Below are 21,417 nucleotides of genomic sequence, written 5' to 3' on the forward strand. Positions count from 1 at the left end.
CTAGGCTGATCTCACCTTTTCTTGGAATGAGTCCATTACCTGGAGCCGAAAAGCTTCCCTACTCACCTCAACATTGGGAGTCCATGCGTAATGTTTATCGGGGGTTAGACCTTCCTCGTAGAGTCTCTTTGGGCAAGGACCTCTTAATGAGAAATGACCACCTGCAACGCACCATGATGGGGCACCCTGCTTATCCACGAGATCCGTTTCTGCAGTCCATGGCCCTGGAGCAAAGGAGTCAGCTGGAGGAGCGTCACCGCCTGACCCTCCTGAGAGAGGAGAGCGAGCGGGGTCGCCTACTGGCCATGCACCATGCCCCACTGGACCCTCAGTTGCCGCATCAAGGACTCCTTACGGCAGCTTACCCCAGCGCAGGGCTCCCACATTACAACTCGCTCAGTAGGACTCTACCTGCTGCCTATTGTCACACCCAACCACACCCACTTTTCCCAATGCTGCTGGCAAGATCAGGGTCTCCTAGACGAATGACCCCTATTATGGATAGAACTGTTTTGCATCCACACAGAGACACTGATACTCGGTAAGCTGGACTGCATCAGGAACTGTCAGACTCGTGTATATCAAGCACTTGATGTGAAAAAGTGTAGTCATGAAATGTACAGTGGTGGAAAGTTATGAAATGATTTTTTTTTTTTTTGTCAAAGAAAATATTAAAATAATTTTTCTGAGAAAGTGGTTTTACTTGACAATATATTTGAAACTAAAGGGCTTTAAAAAATACACAACTATTTACAACTATAGCGAGGCAACAATGGAACAATAATACAGCACAATATGCAAAATATTCAACAAGTATTGTATCAAGACAAATAAATTAAATGTTAGCTATTTATGCTCAAAAACTCACTCTATTGTTCCTGAAAAATTATTTTAAAAATAAAATAAAAGCAAACATCTTTTAAAACAGATTAAAAAAAGAGGATACATTTTATGTAAAATCTTTTCTATTTTTTAAAAAAAAACAAAAAACAAAAAAAAACAGCACAGTACATGGAGTTTCCAGACCAGAATTTTCTTTTTTACAAATAGAATTAGACACCTGAGATCATTTAAGAAAACAACCTTAAAATACTAGTAAAACTTTAAACAAACGATAATGCTAAACATCATCCTCTGACCTGTGCATATTAGTTTATAAAAACATTGATCTAATGGAGCTCAAACAGATTGTGTATTCTTATCTCTGATGAAACTGCATTTGATAAGTATGAGACTACACCACATCCATGCCTAGACCTCTAGCCACTGCAGCCAGAGCTCTAACAGCCACTGATGGCTCACCAGGCTGGGACACTTCCTCTGGCTCCCCAATCACCTCAGTCACAGTGTTCAACACACAATACACAGATGTTTCATCGCCTTTCAGTGCACTGCTATCAGCCCCCTCCAAGAGCTCTGAGGTGGAAGACGATGAGGAAGGAGAAGAGGGTGGCGACGAGTTTTGGGAAGTGCTGTTGCCGCTGTCGGGATGCATCATGGGCTCCTTGGAGTGGCCGGTTGAAGCGGAGACCTTGCGAGGGGTGCGCTTTTCAGCCATGTTCTTGATCAACTCTTCCGTAACCTCTACCGTCTCATAGCGCACCATATTTAGCCGCAGATACCCATCCTCATCCTTCTTGTACCTGTTAAAAAGGTTATTGTAAGTAGTGATGGTGAAATGAAGCTTTGCAAAGCATCAAGGTTTTCCCATCAACTGTGTCGTAAAATGGCTCATTACTCGAAGCTTTTCAACATGGTGCACCCTAATGTCATTTTGTGATCAAAAGGTGGAAAAGCTGCCTTTTCATTCCAGACATTTTTCAATTGTTTCATATAAGGAAATAAAAGTATTAAGTCTATATAAATAACAGTCTTTCACATCTTGCAAAACGTGCAAGCGGGTCACGCTATTTTTGAAACAGAATACGAAGCAGTCACGTGGTTGTGTGTAAAACAAGGCTTCGGACGTCACAGATCACGTGGTTATGGCAAAACAAATCAAGCTCCGGTACAGTGCTTTAATGTGAGATGTTTTTTTTTTTTTTTTTTTACAAGCTTCGAAGCCTCTGTGCCAAACGTCACATCACTAATTGTAAGCTTAGAACTAATTACACAAAGATATTATGCAGTGCTTTTAACATACCTAAAACGCGAGTGTCCAGATGGCCATTTGAGTTGATGCTTCTTTCGAAGGTGGAGGGTGAGAGTGTAACACCAAGAGAAGGTCTTGTCGCAAAGATGACACTTGTACCTCGGAACCATGTTGTCCTGCTGAAGACAGTAATCACACATGTTACTTTATGTCTTCACTAAATAAACTTTGATTTTTAAGTTACACTTTGATTAATAGAATGTTCAGGGGAAAATATAAGTTGATCTCTATTGACAACATTTGCATATGTAAATGGCAATTAACAATAAATAAAAATTAAAAATAAATAAATAAATAAAAAGACGTCATTGATAAATGCAAGACAAAAAAGCAGAAATACAAACCTTATGTTAAAGCACTTAAATTAATCAGTAAAAATATTATTTGAACTGTAAAAGTGCAAAAACTTGGAAAATTTTCCGTGATATGCTACCGACTCAATTTCTCAGTTTCTAAGTCTTGTGGCTGTAATTTCAATGTCAGAAATATTTTCTGTAGTAATCAAAATTTTGACTCAAATGCAGTCAACTAAGAGCATCCCTCCTAAAGAATAGCTCACCCAAAAATTCAAATTCGGTCATCATTTACTCACCCTCAAGTTGTTCCAAACCTGTATGAATTTCTTTCTTCTGCTGAACACAAAAGAAGATATTTTGAAGAATGTTGGCAACCAAACAGTTGATGGATCTTATTGACTAGGGGGAAAAATACTATGGAAGTCAATGGGGCCCATCAACTGTTTCAGGTTTGGAACAACTTGAATGAATTTTCATTTTTGGGTGAACTGTCCCTTTAAATATGAAGCATGACTGAGGTTATAGCACCCTCTGCTGGCTGACCTCATGCACTCGTTTATAGTGCTGGTTCATGGTGTGGGCCATGCGTGAAGAGTATCCACAGCCCTCTACTGTGCAGTGGTACGCTGCCCCCTCATTGTGTGTTTCCATGTGTCTCCGCAGATCATGCTGGTTCTTGAAGCTAAAAGGAGACAAACCATTAAATATTAGTAATATACTCTTCAGTCCCACACTTCAGTGTATGTAGACAGTGTGCAAACTCTCACCTGCTCTCGCAGAAGTCACATGGGAAGGGTCTCTCATCACAGTGACGAAACTTGATATGGATCTTCAAGGTGGAGAGGGATGTGCAAGTCATGTCACAAAGAGGACATTTTATATGATTCACTGAGCAAAAAAGAAAAAGAAAAGTTGATCTAAAATGTTCTTATATAGGTTTTAAAAAACACTGAAACTCTTGGATGAGAACAAAACTTCTTGGAGGATGGCAACACTATTGTCTTCTAAAGAGCTGCTTTATATCTGAATCAAGTTAGTATCAGAATTCGACACTAAACTTCAATCAACTTTAACTCAACACTAAACTCAACTAAGCTTAATAATGACACTAATGTCTTTTTATAGTTGCTATAGAGATTTGTGTAATAATATAAAAACTACAATAAATAATTTTGCAACATTAATGCTGTTATTTTCATATTACTGTGAAGTTGCTTTAAAACTATGTGTATTGTATAAAGTGACACATAAATAAATGTGTTCTTTCGTAAAACATCTAACATTTTTAGGCATGAACGATATTATGGCCAATAATCATAAGCTGAAAATGATTTTTTTTATGCTACGGATGATATTAAAATTCCATTCTATTTTTCTAAATAAATAAAAAAAGAACATTACAACAAAAAATTTATAATTTTAAATGCTACACATGAATTCAGGCTTTACAACATAATGGGCATTTGGGCAGTATGAAAATGGGATATTCATCCTGAGATTTAACAGTGTTATTTATGAAATTATTAGTGTTAAGAGACTGTTAGACGACAGCAATGGTAATCTAAATGTAAAAATAGTGGAAATGAGAATGCACAATTTCATATCCGAATAATTTCTAATGTCAGCAGTAATTGATAATGAGGTATTGAAAAAAAAAAAAAACTCTACATAAACTCACCATGCTGACGAACATGGTCTCTCAGCAGCCTCTCATTGGCAAATGCTTTGTCACAATGTCCACATGTGAGAGAATCTGCAATGAAATGTATATATGAAAAAAATTCAGCCAGCACCCCAGTATTATAGGAAAGGAACTAAAGACTTTTAATGGCCAATCTTAAATATCAGAGTTTCTATACTGTCAATGATTGAAGAGGAATGATGTGAAATGAACAGACCTTCCGGTTCTGCTTGCCTCTGAATATGGTCAAAGAACTTGGTATTACTGGAAAACATACAGCCGCAGGTAGGACAAGCCACCAGCCGCTCCTGCGTATGACTGCGCAGATGTTCCCGCAGACGGTACTTGATTTTAAAGAACGCATCACAGCCTACAAACAGAGCAAAAAATGTTTAGACAAATGGATTACAAACACTGGTGAAAATGTTGCTGGTTTGCAGACAGCACCTACCTGACCAGCTGCAGAAGAGGGCCTGCTGCCGATCAGGAAGCGGCTGAAGCTCAGTGCAGTGTGCATGCATGTCAACATGACGGTAGAACCATTCCGGATTATTAAATGAACTCTGGCGACACAAAAATAATGACATAAACTCATTACATATAATGTCTATATTTCAGTAAAACAGAAGTGAGACTAATACTTACATCACAGTGCTGCCACTGACAGACAAATCCCTCAGAGACATCCGGGACTAGGCTGCTGCTGTGGAGATCTTGAGTGCAACTAGGCAGTTCGGGGTGGGATTCAAGAAGCTGAATCCCGATGCATTTTAGCTTGCTGTGGAAGATGTGGAAATGGGCATGAGCTATGAGCTCACTCTGGCTTCCCATTGCCAGGAACTCACAGCCCCTCCATAGGCACGGATAATCCTCTACAAACGAGACAATATCCAATCTTATTAAATGCAATTTACATACAAATCAAATGCTGTCAAAGACACTTCATTGAAGATCTGCCTAATAATTGTCTTTTATGCATGTATAACGATCTCCTACCCAATTCCTCCATGGCATCTCCTTCCCCAAGGTGCTCCTTCAAATGTAGAGACATATGATCACTCAACTCCTCCATGCTTTGACTCTTGAAAGTGCATGATGCCCACTCACATGCCACCACGATTTTAGAGACGTTTCTTCTTTTCGCCATTTTTACCTTGAAGACAGCATAAAACTACATTAATAAAAGACTTCTGAATGCCAAATGCATAAAATTTGGGAATGACAACAACATTAACGTGCCTTTACAACCGCTAAGACTTGTTTGAGCTAAGCTCATGACAAGTAAACAAACGTTCAACAACTCGTAATGTAAACAAAGGTTGGGTGCTTGTGGTTTACTGCAGCATACACAAGAATATAAATCATATTACAACACCATGATACTGTCAAAGAGGTTATGAATGAATAAATTGGCTTACTCTGGAGTTAATGAGTCACGGCCTGGTTTGAAGATCAAGTGCTAGTTCAGTTCCATTAACTGGTCGTAGCTCAGAAGCGCGCGCACACATCCAGGCATCAATGTAGAAGGGAATTTACGCAGTGTTAAAATATATTGAGCACATGGACTCTGTGCTGTAAAAATGTTTCATTGTCTAAGAAATTAAAATACATAAAACTTCATGTCCGACGAGCAGACGAGGGGACGGAGAGGAACGCGGGTAAATTGTTTGTTTGAGAGGATGGAGAAGGTCATGACGTGTGTTTCCGTGTAACAGACAAAATAAAAGTCCTGACGAATCTTTCTTTTGATTGAGCTTTTAGTTTTACTGCTGGTGGAAGCTTTCTCTTACTGTCTATGGGTGGAAGCATAGACATCATGGGTGGAAGTGAAGCAATGATATATTTGAATGTTCATGAGATAGAACAACAGGAAACGTTTTTAACATACAATTAAATGAAAAAAATTAAATGTTTTATCTGCATTCAAATGTGATCAAAAGTAGCTGGATTTAAGAATAAAAAAATGTCGTATGTTCTTTAACTTTAAAAGATGGAGTGTTGTTCATGTGAATATTATACACAATGAGATGACCAATTCATCCTTGCATTTGTAGTAATATTACAAGTTACATTGCCCCATTGTCTTTATTTTAACTTTTACAATATTCGTGCAGAGACCTGAATTTGCCAGCCCTATGCAGAGCCTGAGACTTGAATTATTTATTGAATAGTCCAGCTCAGCAATGTTCCTTTTCTGACACTGAAGGCCAACAGCAGCACCATCCTCAACTGTGTTTCAAGTCTGATGCATAGCATCACATGAATTTGTATTTATCTCTTTGAAATCAATTTTCCTCTATAATATGCTTGGCTCATTTCTAGAAAAGGCTTTTCCATTAATAGATTGATCAACCTTGAAATTTTAAAGAGACAAAACATATCACAAATGTATTTGTTTAATGATTTTAATCAATTTCATTCAATGCAAGCTCACAACATACACATCACACTTAGTATTACCACTTGGACATCTGATGGCCCTATGTTGCTCAATATACAGGCACAGCTGTTATGGAAAGCATAGCTTGAGGATAGCACCAGAATGGTGTGCACAGCACGTGTAGGACAACCCAAGAGAAGCTCAGAACCAAGAGGCTGTAGATTTACACAGAGAGGGCTCTCACCCCTCCAGACCACGCTCACAGAACAGATCGGGTCAGAATGATGTTTAACAGGTGACTAGGATGGGCATGCTTCTGTCTGTCAATCGCATGGACCTCATATGGTTAGCAGCATTCTTCCCAATTCAATCATCAAAATTAAATGCAAGGAAAGCAGGCAGTTTTTTAAGGGCTAGGTCAGCAAATTGTCCATATTACATTGCATGAAGCATATGAGCATCTGAATGTTGCTTTATTGAGAGCAGAGCAAGCTGTGTGTAAATATAGCATAATGCTCTACACTAAAAGGTAACAATCACACTTTAAGAGAGACCATGCCCTGGTGACTGGCACTGTTGTTGAAAGTACTGAAATACTCATTTTGAATCTAAATCGTGTTCATTTGCTAAACATGGTGCACTTGTGAAGCTCCTACCAGCTAATTTCCAGTGTAACACTGTCACACAATCTTTAAACATGCGGTTCGAGATTTTTAGACATTCTTGTGTCCGTGAGTGAGGCATATAATATTGCTATAATCTGAATGTGTAGTGAAAAATATTATGTCTTAATGTTTAACCAATGCTATTGGTGCATCTAATTAGAGTGGTCCATATACTTCAGATGAAGTCCATAAATGAGATTGCTTGAAAGAAACAACCAGTAAATATCTTTCAATGCAAGATAAAGCAAAAACCTTATCTTTTATAATAAGGCTTATGGCCATTTGCTCAGAGGCAGCATGCAACAAGGATCAGGTAATCATCTTTGCCACAGAGAAAGCTATTGATGTACATGGAAAGGGAGCCAGATGCGGGGCAAATGCAAAGATAGATTCATAATAGACAGGGCAGTGGCCACACAGTCAAGACAAATCAAGCAGACAAGCCTTGATCTACTACAATAGGTAAAGACACTTTCAGAGTCAGGCCATTAGAGTAAGGTCATGAACATGGGGATGAGAGTCCTCTATTCCATATTATAGCCTCCTCAACCCCCCAAACACAAAAGTGCACTTAATCTTTTGCCTCGGCTAGTCTGTTGATCATCTCTTTGCTTTTCTTGGTGACCCCTCCCTCTGGCTTTGGCTCCTGGTTGCTCACTGAAGTTTTCTTCTTGGCAGCTTGACTCCCAGCGATTGGCTTCTCCTTTGCTTTTTTCACTGTTTTGCTATGGCTTGTTGTCTTTTTTGGCTTGGAAAGCGATAAATTATGCCTTTCCACCTACAGGAACAAAAAAAAAAGAGACATTTTGGTGCATTATTCAAATTTGCATGACAGCACATGTATATTATATATTTAACTATTTAACTGCTAATGTTCGTTTGAAGTTTTTAAAAATATTACGTTCACCATATACCCTACAGTTCAAAAGTTTGGGGTCACTTACAGTACGATTAAAAAAAAAGGACACATTCAATTGATCAAAAGTGACATTACAAACATTAAAAATTTTACAAAATATTGGTGAGAATAAGATACTTCTTCAAAAAATCTTTCTACATCCAAAGTTTTTAATGGTAGTGTAGTTTTTACCTAAACGCTTGGACCCTCTGAGCATTAGGAACCACATAAATAAAAAGGAAACGTGTGTAATTTACAGTAAAAACATAATCATTGGCTCTCCAGTGCAGTACATCTAAAACATCAATAAAATAATTCTTAAAATATGAATCATGTTTCAATTAGTATAGCGGCATCCAAGTTAGTTATCTCATGACAGAAATGTGTTAGAATGTGATTTTCAGGCCCTTTTAAAGGAGTAGTTTACTTTCAAAAAGAAACTTTTGCTGATAATTTACTCACCCCCATGTCATCCAAGATGTTCATGTCATTCTTTCTTCAGTCGAAATGAAATTAAGGTTTTTGATGAAAACATTCCAGGATTTTTCTCCATATAATGCACTTTACTGGGCACCAAACGGTTCAAGGTCCAAAAGACAACAAATCTTTCTGAACAAATCTTTTTCCAAGTCAATTCGTTCATTTCGTTCGTTGAATGAACCAAATGACACGAAAAAAAGATTTGTTCATTTTGATGAACGAGTTCGAACAGGAGAGTCACGAATGCGGATCACAGAACAGAGCAAGGCGATCATTTGAGCTTATAAAACTTAAACTTTGTTTTTTTATTTTAAATGAGCAATCTTTTCGCTTGATAAGACCCTTATTCATCGTCTGGAATCGTTTAAAGTCTTTTGAACAGTTTGCACTGAAACTGTCTTTTGGACCTTGAACAGTTTGGAACAAGTCCATTATATGGAGAAAAATCCTGGAATGTTTTCATCAAAAACCTTAATTTCTTTTCGACTGAAGAATGACATGGACATCTTGGATGACAAGGGGGTGAGTAAATTATTAGCAAAAGTTTTTTTAACAAGTGAACTACTCCTTTAAATGTAGATGATTTGTTCAAAACAAGAGGTGATTTGTTCTGCATACTCAAAATAAGAGATGCAGTTCACAAAAGTTTATATATAACATATAATATGTGAATTATCCCAGTTTACCTGTACTTTCCAATAATGGAGACTTTCTGCTATTTTGCAAGGTTGCACTTCATTCAAACACCTTGCACAATAGCATGATCGCAGTGATCAGTGAGAGCTTGCTTTTGATACTAATGGAGGGGAAACCTATTAGTATCTTTTGGCATATGTTTCGGAAGCTAGTAACCTTCCATACATCATTTGCATTCAGTTACAATGGAAGCCAAATAGCCCCTCTTGATAGTGAAGATAGTTTCATGCAAAAAAAGAAAAGAAAAGGCATAGTGTTGAGCAAATCCTCATTGTATTTAATCATAATCTGTCCCACTGAGGATCTCTGTGATGGTGCAGTATGGTGAAATACTCTAGATCCATGCTGTCCAAAAGAATCACTGAACACACCTGACTACAGAACAGAGCTGCTGTCACTGTCAGAACAGTCCTACAAGAGTGAGAGAGGCAGGGGCTACATCAACACATTACATGCACAGAAACAGTACAAAATTGTCCTGTTTCAACATATTTGCTTTTATATTTAAAGGAATAATTCTATTATTGTTTATTCATCCTCTAGTCATTCCAAACCTGTACGACTTTCTTCTGTGGAGGACGTTCTATTTCACAAGTGGTTGCTAATAGGATAGGATTCCGAGTTACTAAAGCTCACGGTGACTGATCTGTGAACGAATCGTCTGATATTTTTAAAGAATCGTTTGATCCACTTGAATGATTCATCATCATCCAGTTAACAGCTCACAGGATGTGAAGATTATCAAATGTCAGTTTGGTTTTGTCACATGAAATTATCATATGACATCAAAAGTCTTAAAGCAGTAAAGTTTTTAAAGTTTCAATTGAACTATTCTTCAAAATGTCTAAGAAAATAAACGGTGGAATCAGTGTTGTTATTGTTAACTAAAACTGAAACAAAAAAAATTATTATTGTAAAAGTTTTTAGAAATGTTGCCTTAGCAACTAACTAAAATTAAAATACAATTTAAAATAAGTGTATGTTGAAGTGCTGAGATTTGTGGAAGCTTGTTTCTGCCACAGAATAAAAAAAACATTAAAAGATAATTGTGACTTTTTTAACTAAGAATCTCAGAATTTCTGAGATCTAAACTCCCAATTGTGAGAGAAAAAAGAGAGAGATATGAAATCGCAATTGCAAGTTATAAAGTCAGTATCGCGAGATATAAACTCACAATTGTGAATTTATATACAGCGAATTTAGATTTTTTCTGTTTATATCTTGCAATTCAGACTTTTTTGCAATTGCAAGTTTATTGTGTGATATAAACTTGTAATTGCACCTAATTGCGAGATAAAAAGTCACAATTACCTTCTTTTTTCAATCAAGCTTCCATAGAGATTGCTAAATTTTAAATAAAAATCTATTAAAGTTATATAGAAATATGAAAAACAACAAAACTAAAAATGGCAAAAGCACACAACAAATCAAAATATAAATAAGTACTATAATAGTTTATAAATATACTTCATGGACTGAGTAAAATGATGGGTGAACTATCCCTTTAAGAATCGACAGCATTAGACACATGTGTTGGAGCCCCATATTACAATTTCATCCCTCACAGTGTAATTACATTTTTGATGATTACGCTCATACCTGGAGTTGTTGATTTCATTGATATGGTAATAAAACCAGGCAACATGGCAACATAAACTGACGACCTGATAAAACATCATACCTTGCTGGACTCTTTGCTTGGTTCACTGTACAGGCTTCGTATCCGACGGCGCTCCATCAGCTTGTTGTCTGTGGCCTGAGGTTTGCCCTGCTCTCCTTTAAAGGTGGAGCTGTAACTGGTCTCCAGGTTGGTCTTTTCCTCCACTAGGGGTTTGTACTGAGATTTCGCTTTGATGAGTTTCACTGGTTTGACATCTGTGTAAGCCTTGAACTCTGTCCTGGAGAAACAAACAAAGTCATTTGTTTTTAAATGAACGCTAGGCTTTCATACAAATACATGAGAGCTGAGTAATCAAATATGGTTAATGGTTCATTGTTAGAAGACCAATAACCTTACAAAAGATCAGCAACCATGTGGCAATATACATTTACTTTATTTAGTTGACATCAATGGTAGAGGCTTTTGACTATTTAAAGAGAGTAAAGTTAACATTCAGCATAATTACTCAACCAAAACTGATGCCTTCCATTACGGAACAAAAATATATGGGAATATACTGCAAAATGTAATGGGATTTATTATATTTCCATATATGACAGACTAGTCCATCATTTTAATATACTGCAATAAATGCATTGACCATGTATGGCTGTATATGTATGGCTAATGCATATCAAATATTTATAAATGAAGACAAAAATAGCATTACATGTAATATTCATAAAGTTGTATCCTTTATTGTGTACATAAATTGCACATACATGTTTCCATATAAATGTATACCCACACATTCAAGGAATGAGTAACAACAGAGTAATGTGAATGAGTAACACTTTTTAGCAAAAGTGTTATTTAATGTGTTTTACTCAATATTAATGTAGGGGGAGATATGTTAGTGTTTAATGTTCTATTATTTTTTGGAATTCGAAAGATTTCTGATATGTCTGAGTTTTCATAAATACTTTACACGTGTGCTTGAAATCAAACACATTGTTGAACCATTTCATATATTGATTATTCATATAAATATATCTATAAAGGGAATTATATATTCTTTTTTATAAGGGTTGTAAAGAAATCAGGACATTGATTCACATCTGTTTTATGAAAGTATACAGAGTGAGTGTGCACAAAATGATCTGATAACTCAAGAATGACTCAACATATTTCAGGCTGAAAAGCCTCAGAGGGTTTACACTGGTGACTGATGATCTTTTTCAAAGACTGGATCTATATCTCTCCTTACATCTTGCTCTTACATAAGCTTCATTGATAAAATCTTCTGTTTCAGAGGCTACATGATTACAGTGATCTGATCGGCTTGTTTTTATGTAAAAATAGGAAAAGTAGCCAATAATCAGATCAGTGGATGATCAGTGAGGGTTTTTTAATGACCAGTTCTACTTTTGGTTCTCTCAAATCTCAATATTTGGTTACAGCTTTGTGTCTACTCTATGTACAATAACAAACTAGTGCAAAAAATTAATCTATATAGGATTAAGTCTCTCGAATGTAACATTGGCGAGACTGTATTTACAGACCCAACAAGGGAGTTGATTTTGGGTACATCATCAATATCTTAATTTAAATCCACAGAACACCTAGTTTTTTTGTTTTGTTTAATATTTACTCAAAAGTAACAATTTTTATTTTTTTATTTAATCAGTTGCATTGTTGAACAATTTTGGAAATTACATTTCTGTTAATCAATGAATAACCCAGCAGACACAGAATCTTCTGGGGGGGAATCAAACAATAACATATGTTCTCTCTTTTTGGAAATAAAAAATTAGCCTTTTCATTAACGTTTCGCCTGAAGAAAACATACAGAACATTCTCTAATGGGATATATAGGTTTAATTTTTACAGCCATAAATCTTCCCAGAATGTTCTGTGAGCCAAAAATTGTAAAGCGGGAATCTGCAAATAATCTCAAAACAGCTCATTTTTGTATGATTAGGCTAATATATTATTATAATATTAGTCTATTAATGATAAAAATAATAGCCTAATAATAAGAAAACATATGAATACTGACATGAGCTTTCTTGATCAGGATTATTTGACAACAATCAGAAAGTTATTAACTGCATAAAAATGAAACACTTACCTATATGAGCTTCCAGATGTGACTTCCTGCTTGATCTGCCTGTTGAGAGCATCTGCAGCTGACCTCCTCTTCCCCTCCACAGTAACATTTTGCTCCAATTTGTTCCCCTCGTGCTCTTTTTTGTCTAACTTCTTTCTCCTTTCTTTACTCTCTTTTTCATGCTGCTTTTCCTCAATCTCACATTTTTCCACACCGGTTTCAACCTCAGAAGTGGCCTGCTCCTTTTTGGAGAACTTGACCTCCTCGGCCTTACAGGACGCCGCAGAAGTGCCTTTGGGAATCCATGGATGGTCTCCTTTTTTCGGAATGGGCCACGCTTTATAATCTTTCTGGTACTGAGTGACGTTGTTGAAAGGGGTCTTTGATGGCTGATAGTCGTTTCTGGGTTTGCAGCTTCGTTCCGGACGCACACTCCAGGCTTTGAAATCCTCGCGCATCACAGAAGCGCCTGACCCATCTTGAGATGATGATGCTGCGGCATCAGGAGCGGCGTGAGTCGCTCTGGCCGACGCCTCCTGCTGAGCGCTATGGGGAGGTTGAGCTTCTGTAGTGACCGGCTTCTGTGATGTTATTGGTTTGGGTTGAGGGTGCAGATGTTGCACCTCGGCCACGTCTGAATACTTCGTGAAAACCAAAGGCACTGCAATGTCACCTTTGTCCAACTCACTCCAGAAGCGGTTGATGCAGCAAGCCCTGGTTATACAGGGCCATGCCATGATCGATAACGACGAGGCGAAGGCTTGAATCTGAAGAGAAAAAACTCAGAAATGAAGAATTACAACGTACACAATCAAGATTGTAACAGGAGAACGATGATTCTTCCTATTAACGCTCCTTGTGATGCGAGAAATCCGTCCAGGTCCAGACTCTTGAAATCCTCTGTAGCCGGGCGCACGCGCTTGCGCACTTGCGGCTAAGTAATTTCGACGCGATTGTTGTCTTTCAGTTACAAATGAAATGTTTCTTTAGAGTGAAGCGAAGACAGTGTCCAGGCGACTTCATTGACAGCTGAAAGACAAAGACACCGCCCCGGTCGTGATGTGCGGAGTGAACTATCACCTGCAGACATCAGCGTCTGGACAGCATCGGGTGGAGACGCCGCTCATTTAACTATTTCAAGACTGACACACATCGCGCATCCTCCACCCACCGCTTCACCATTGCGAAGGCTACATGATTCTGGAACTTGTTGATCTGAAGACCCGTATGTATATATTGCATTGGTTACTAGGAGTCTAAAAAACAGCAAATTTATTAAGTAGGCTATTTGAGTAAAATCACAGAATAAAACAGATTTGATTCATGCAATATTAAAATAGTCCATTATTGATGCATTTTTAAGATTGTCTTATGTCATGAGCACAGTATGGTAGTTAAACACGTGATCGAATAATTTTAATGATGAATTAATGGTTATATAAATACAAATGTATTATTGTAGTCTATTGTTTGAAGCTTTCTATTGGGTACAACTGATCAATTAAGCAAATTTTGACTCTTAGTTTGTCAGCAGTTACAATTATGACTATGAATAAAACACATGCTTTCACTTTAACTTTTTAAAAGCTCCAGTTTTATTGGTCAATCCAAATACGATATGCTCTTAGTTTATGGAAATTTAGAAGTTAATGATGGTTGGCATGCTTTTTCCAATTTGATTTAAATGCAATATTCTGTGAAAATACCAGCACTTACAACTGAGTGCATGTGTTTTTGTAATTTGGGGTTAATATTGGACCCACCCAGCATTAATGAAGCTACATCCAGTTTCTTTTGTTTCATTCGTGCATGTGTATAACATACCATCTAGTGGTACATGCAATGATAGCAGTATGTGTTGTCCATGTGTGTATTGTGTAGCCCATGGGGTGGGGCGCTCTCGCATGGTGAGCTCAATGCAGCTTTTGCATCCAGCTAAAGTGATTGAATGGCCAAATTGGAAAGTATAACACCTTACCTCAATTAAAATATATCAGATATTCCAGAAGTAGACTTAAAGTGACAAGTGAGGAAAAAAAATATTTCAGAAACCTTTCAAAGTGATATAGTATGCACAGTGGTTGGCCTGCTGTTCAGTCTCCTCAAATTTCTGCCCTTTTGCCTTTTCCTTCTAATCCGCAGCTGGATGATAAGACAGTATGAGAATACAACATTGTACTTGTTGCTGTTCTTTGTTTTAAATTTACATGCGTATGAATACAAATCCACTTGAATCTTCCTGTAGGCTAGAAGTGCCCTCTATTTGAGATTTGTATTAAATCGGCAGCAGCTTCTTGGTGATTGTATGACATTTTTTTTGCAACCCCTCATACATAAGTCTTATTTATTCTAATTTTATTAAACAACGAATCTAATAAGTAGTTACAACTGGCATGATTTTATTCAAATGCTGCTCTCTTGAGGACTAAAGTTGAATCAAATACAAAGAGCAACAGATGTTATTCGTGCAATATTATGCTTAAACATTACTTTACAATTTATGTTATGCATTTAGAATTTGCATTGAAAATAACATTGGTTTTATAAAGTTTACGTAATATTTATAATGAAAGACAAACATGATTTAAGTATAGGCATGATGTCAACAGGCTTTGCTATTAATGACAGATGGCAAAGATGTAGTCACGTATTTTTGTTGTGATTAACGGCATTAGTTAACATAAACTAACAATGAAAAACAATGCATTTATTAATATAAGTTAATTTTAATTTAAAAATGTACTTATACGTTATTTAATAAACTTGATCTAAGACGAACTAAAAATAAACAAACATATTTTTATTAAGTAACGCTAACAAAGGTGAATAGATACTGAAACAAATGTTTTGCTAACGTTAACTAATGGTACCTTACTGTAAAGTGTTGCCAAGTAAATATATACTTGATATATATAATAAAGTATGACTGTGGCAGTACAACGAATTTACATAATTGTAGAATACAGCATCGAAAGTGTTTTTATTTTATTTATCCTTAAGAACAGATTATACAAACACAAACTTGTCTTTAATAGTTGATTTCCAATGTATGTCAGTCTTGTATCAAAGTCCAGCTTCACACTAGTCAGTCAAGCAAACACAACAAAGCAAGACCACATATTGATGTAGATACTCACATGGTGAATCTTATTGACGGCCCTCACAAATGTAAAAATAGTTATTATTTCTCCAGGGGGGGGAAATAAACAATTGGCATCATGACGAAAAGCAAAGGGAACTTACAAAATGTTATGCAAAAATCACATTTCCAGCTTGATACTTAGAGAGTCTATATGTTTTACCGGTTAATCACTCTCACCTTCTTCTGGGTAACTTTTAATATAACACTGAACCATTTCTTCCAGGTCTGTCTTTATATGGTAATTGATGTTTAGCCCAGCTAGATTCTTACACCTTTGGTTAACCGCAGTGTCTGTGAGGTAAGCCTGTAAGCGTCTCTGGGCAGTTTCACCGTGACTCCCATCAAGCTTCAGCACCGGCAACGCGGCTAATATTTTCAAAAATGCATTAACATTTGGGAAGAACTTCACATCGGAGTGCTGAAGGGTTTCGTGAATGGTGCATGGCAAGCTCACTTCCTTGCCTCTGTGTTTCCATTTTATCCTCCAACAATGCAGTTCGGCCGGCAATGTGTCTGGATGGGGCAGATCGCCCCTGTACATGTCCGCGTGGGTCTCCTCGGAAGTATTGAACCTCATTTGGCCCATGACCGCGGGGACAAGAGACAAGCACTTGAGCGCCTTGAGATGATTCTCAGAGAAGATGTCCTTGACCTCCTGCGTGATGTACTCCATAACCGGCAGCGTAAGATACTCTTTAAAAAATGACTCCGCCTGGATTTCCGTGGTCTTCACTGCCTGTTGCTTCCGAAGAAACAACCTCGGGACTTTGACGGGGATCTCCATTGCAGTCGCCAAACTGACAGCCTCTTCAAACCAGAATTCGTGGTATACTTCCAGATTGTCCGATACCTCGTGCAACGAATGCAGTACCGCTGTTAGGCTGTTGGCGGCGAAAAACACATCAATGGTCTCTCCGTGTAAGTTCTTACCAAAAGCCCTAGTGAAAGACAGGGCGTTCTTCAAAATAACCAAAGTCACGATGAACTCAAAGTCCGCCAAGGCCTCGGAGATAGCATAAGCATCATTGGTGATTTGGTCGTTCCACTTCAGATCCTCATTGTCGTGTATGCTGTCCATGCACAGCAGAAGCGGCTCCATCAAATCGACGGCCATCTCGAACACGTTGTGAAGATCGGTCCAGGATGAACGCGAGCCCTCTTTGAGAAGGTTTTCTTTGTCCGTGTCTCCCCGACACAGAATGGAGATAGCGTTATCGAGTTCGGATTGCAGCAACGGAGACGTTTTAAAAAACGCATTAGTCTTTTTCAGAACTGACATCACGACTTGCACTCCGGTCAGCGGCATGCCGTTAGCAAGATGAACATTGAGTGCACAGGTGGACGTGGGCGTGATCACCGCCATGGGATATCGCTCCTTGAGCTGGGCACCGATGACCTTCATCTTGGTCCCAAGTATGCCAGATCCCGCATGCGCTTGTCCTCTGCAGTGTTCCATACTCAGGCCCCATCCCTTCGTCAACTGAGTCTCCAATCTCTCGGCGACAGCAACCTCCTCTCCTTCAAATGAGAGGAACTCTATGAATTCTTCTCGAAGAGTATTGGCTTGGTCTACAAAGCGCAGGAATAGAGGCAGGTGTTCTCCCTCTGGGAAGTCCACTAACTCCCCTGTGACGATCGAGAAGAAGCGACATTCTCGGACTTGTTGAAGGATCTCTTCACGGACGCATCTCTCGCAGACCTCCAGCAGCTGCTTCTGCTGAACAGCCGGGCAATAGTCCTCATTAACAGCCGCCGCCTCGAACCTCCTTCGAAGAAACTCATCGCCCGCATTGATACGGCTCTCGATTAGTGATTGAAAGGTACCTGTCGTAAAGAGCCGTTCCTCCTCCTCCTCCTCAGAGCGAATCTCATCATCTCTTGCATTGCAACTGAAAGAAAAGTTTTGCCTTCCCATCAAAACCATGATTTCAAACGACGATCTTAAGAACTCTCTCAGGTCTTTTTGCTCGGGCGTCAGTTGAGGAACGTCGTCAGTGGTCTCGCTGTCATCTTGAGCATCAGAGTCTTTTTTCGAGAGCAGTTGTTCAATTGAAGACTCCACTAAAGAGATAACACAAACATTAATCAGTTAAAGGAGTAGTTCAATTTAACAAAAATTTTGCTGATGATTTACTCGCCCCCATGTCGTCCAAGATGCCCATGTCTTTCTTTCTTCAGTCGAAAAGAAATGAAGGTTTTTGATGAACATTCCAGGATTTTCTCCATATAATGGACTTCAATGGGAACCAAACGGTTCAAGGTCCAAATGAGAGTTTCAGTGCAGCTTCAAAGGGCTTTAAACGACACCAGATGATGAATAAGGGTCTTATCAAGTGAAACGATCAGTAATTTCAAAAATAGATAAAAAAAGTTTAAGTTTTATAAGCACAAATGCTCACCTTGCTCTGTTCTATGATGCTCAGTTTGTGACTCTCCTGTTCGAACTCGTTCATCAAAATGAACAAATCTTTTTTCGAGTCATGACTCGAAGCGTCTTAGATAAGACCCTTATTCATCGTCTGGTGTCGTTTAAAGCTGCACTGAAACTCTCATTTGGACCTTGAACCATTTGGTTCCCAATGAAGTCCATTATATGGAGAAAACCCTGGAATGTTTTCATCAAAAACCTTAATTTCTTTTCGACTGAAGAAAGAAATACGTGGACATCTTGGATGGCACGAGGGTGAGTAAATTATCAGCAAAAGTTTTTTTTTAAAGTGAACAACTCCTTTAATTAAGGGTTAACATACAGTCAGACTGTCAATATTACAAAATAAATTGGGTAATCAGAACCCCATCGTTGATCCAAACAAAACAAGTAGAAATTTGTCTTGTGTATTATCTTACAACCTACAACGTAATTGGCCTAGCAAGAAGAAAAACACTTCAACAATGGTTCACTACACACAAACACTTTCACTTCAACTGAGATCAAGATGCGGTTGCGTTTATATGAACAAGAGTGATACTAGACGCATGAAAGTAGCGAAGGTTTCAGTAACCCAAATTAGCAGAGTGACAGCATCGTCACCATTGATGACAGTAAATATGAAAAATATCTGACCGCTGAATATAAATAACAATTAAAAAAGTCAAATAATAATCATTTATGTCTTACTTACATCGTCTTTCTTTGATTTTCCGAACCTCTTCATCTGTCTGAGGAAAACAGGAATGAAAAGTGTCATTTTATATTCCAAGTTAACAATTCAATTACATATACCATAAGAAACATAGAATAACTATTGAGCTGATTTACTATCTTACATTTACTGACTTATGACTCATAATGTGAAATATTAAGTGTAATATATTTATGAGAACACCTGAAAAAAAAAAAAAGTATTCTACCAGAACTTTGATGCGTTTGCGATGTCTGCTGTGAGGATTGCCGAGGTGGCTGGTTAAATCAAAAATCGTGGGAATGGCAGTGTCCCTTAGTACTGTCCTATAAGGGCTCTGAAAAACACATTCAAAAGAGAATACTATTAATACCATTTAGATAATATAATAAATAGTCAGATAACTCATTGCTATTTTGCATTACAGTTTTGCATATCATGGCCGGTTCAAAGTGTTTTGCACACAGTCGGTAGTGCTTGTTCAGCTGATCAGGCGTCTTCTCCTCCAGATCTGCACGCCGACAGTTCTCCACCCACAACCTACATCTGCACATGTAACAACAAAGCATGTTCAGATTTATGAAATCAACAATTATTCATTTCTTGCAAAGCATTTTAGTTTGACATTTATAAGGAAGTGTTTTGTTGATGTTGTTGATGAAAACTACGGCATGAGTTTTTTTCCCTCTCCAATTCAAACACTGGATTTTTATTAACAATGTGTTTTTGCATTTGAAATTGTGACAGGTTAAGTTTGCTACTTAGGAGAGGCAAAAACCTGCAAGAAAACACTACAGTATTACTAATATAAGCATATTTAATATATTCTTACGTAAATATTTGTTCCACTAAACATGTATAGGAGGATCTCATCTATCTTCTATATACATACAATATGAAAAAGTTTAGCAAAAGAGTAATGAGCAGAAATTCAATTCAGAAGCACATGAATTGTCTTCATTAGGGACTTAAGTTAACTTCTGTTGACTAGTTATTCAAATATTTCAGCAAATTACATTACAGACATAATAGCATAGGTAATAAATAGCAGAAGTTAGTCGCACTGATCAGTGTCATCAACACAGACTAACTGCACAGAGAAAACTTCATTTCCCAGGAAGAATTAGTTTCATATCAGTCGTCATAATAAATTAATTACATTTAAACAAAACACGGTAGTGATAGTGTTATGAAGCTTTAAAAAAAAAAGTCATACCTCTCCGGATCTCTTGGAAACCTAAAGAAAGCTAAATCGGACTGGGTGCTTTTCCTGGTACAGTTGGGAGCGGCACAAAAATTTGGCATTGTATGTCTATTTAAAACTTCATGCGGCCTTCTAGAGACTATTAGTTATGCCGTCATTAATATAATCTTTGCAACATTCCAGAAATGAAAAACGCGCGCAAGTAAGGACAACCAGTATTGTTGGCGTGCCAGCCCATAATGCAATTCGTTTCAATCCCACAATGCATCAGCCATACTGAAATGAACAAATCAATTTTGATTCAGATATCGTTTCAATGAATCTTTTGAACCGGTTCATAAAACCGGTCTGAATCGTTCCAAACGATTCTCGCGTGATATATATACATAATTGGATTTGAAATAATCGTTTTTCAGTCTCCAGTCTCACTTGTTGAGAGTCTGTAAGTAATTTTCCCTTTTGAAAATCAACCTTCGTTTTGATGTAAATGCACAAAGTTCACCAGAGAGAGTCGAAATCATTCAATATTATGAAGCTCAGGATCCTCTCCCTCCGCGCTGTGAATCCTGTAGATGGCAGCAAAGACCCGGCATTTTTATTCCCAATAAAATTCCATGGTGTTGGCTGCAGAGCCAAATGACGTCCAGCTCCACCTCTGTGTGGACCTAATAGGTTTAGGGATTACAAACCCCAACTCAGTCCAGAGAGAGCTGAACGTCAAGCACCCACCAAACATAGATATTAGTTACGAATATGTGACAATCGAGAACAATGTTAATATAACTACAGTGATTACACATCATTTACTATTAATTCATATTGAATTGGAGGTAGATAGGCTACTAAAATAAATGAGTGGTCTATAAAACTATATCGTTAGAATATCTAATTTCTGAATACTCTGAATGGATGGCTGAATGGCTCTTTAAATATGGATCATGAGATTTCGTAACTACGTCATGGCGTAAAGAATCGCTTAATCTGAACCGAT

General features: G+C 37.7%; 3 protein-coding genes across 4 annotated transcripts; all 3 read right to left on the reverse strand.

Annotated features, from left to right (window-relative positions):
• Positions 1-984: 984 nt before the first annotated feature.
• LOC120488977 (histone H4 transcription factor) lies at positions 985-5,832 on the reverse strand. 2 transcript variants are annotated; one of them, XM_039685602.2, is made up of 10 exons: positions 5,548-5,832; positions 5,126-5,282; positions 4,775-5,001; positions 4,581-4,692; positions 4,347-4,499; positions 4,127-4,201; positions 3,216-3,336; positions 2,992-3,130; positions 2,144-2,268; positions 985-1,643 (listed from the first exon to the last, which is right to left on the reverse strand). In XM_039685602.2, exons 2-10 carry the CDS (start codon positions 5,274-5,276, stop codon positions 1,235-1,237), a joined length of 1,512 nt encoding a protein of 503 aa, XP_039541536.2. In that variant the 5' UTR covers positions 5,277-5,282; positions 5,548-5,832; the 3' UTR covers positions 985-1,234. The 2 variants fall into 2 exon arrangements, with proteins under 2 accessions (XP_039541536.2, XP_039541534.2); XM_039685600.2 differs by having other exon boundaries at positions 2,144-2,271; positions 5,548-5,831.
• A 1,759-nt stretch (positions 5,833-7,591) lies between these two features.
• map6b (microtubule-associated protein 6b) lies at positions 7,592-14,066 on the reverse strand. Its single transcript, XM_039687839.2, has 3 exons — positions 12,980-14,066; positions 10,930-11,146; positions 7,592-7,952 (listed from the first exon to the last, which is right to left on the reverse strand). Exons 1-3 carry the CDS (start codon positions 13,693-13,695, stop codon positions 7,746-7,748), a joined length of 1,140 nt encoding a protein of 379 aa, XP_039543773.2. The 5' UTR covers positions 13,696-14,066; the 3' UTR covers positions 7,592-7,745.
• A 1,855-nt stretch (positions 14,067-15,921) lies between these two features.
• Positions 15,922-20,674, reverse strand: thap12b (THAP domain containing 12b). Its single transcript, XM_039687675.2, has 5 exons — positions 20,439-20,674; positions 19,648-19,768; positions 19,452-19,559; positions 19,223-19,259; positions 15,922-18,161 (listed from the first exon to the last, which is right to left on the reverse strand). Exons 1-5 carry the CDS (start codon positions 20,525-20,527, stop codon positions 16,264-16,266), a joined length of 2,253 nt encoding a protein of 750 aa, XP_039543609.2. The 5' UTR covers positions 20,528-20,674; the 3' UTR covers positions 15,922-16,263.
• Positions 20,675-21,417: the final 743 nt, after the last annotated feature.

This window comes from Pimephales promelas, chromosome 16, assembly GCF_988280905.1.
Source record: "Pimephales promelas chromosome 16, fPimPro1.hap1.1, whole genome shotgun sequence".
Lineage (NCBI taxonomy): Eukaryota > Metazoa > Chordata > Actinopteri > Cypriniformes > Leuciscidae > Pimephales > Pimephales promelas.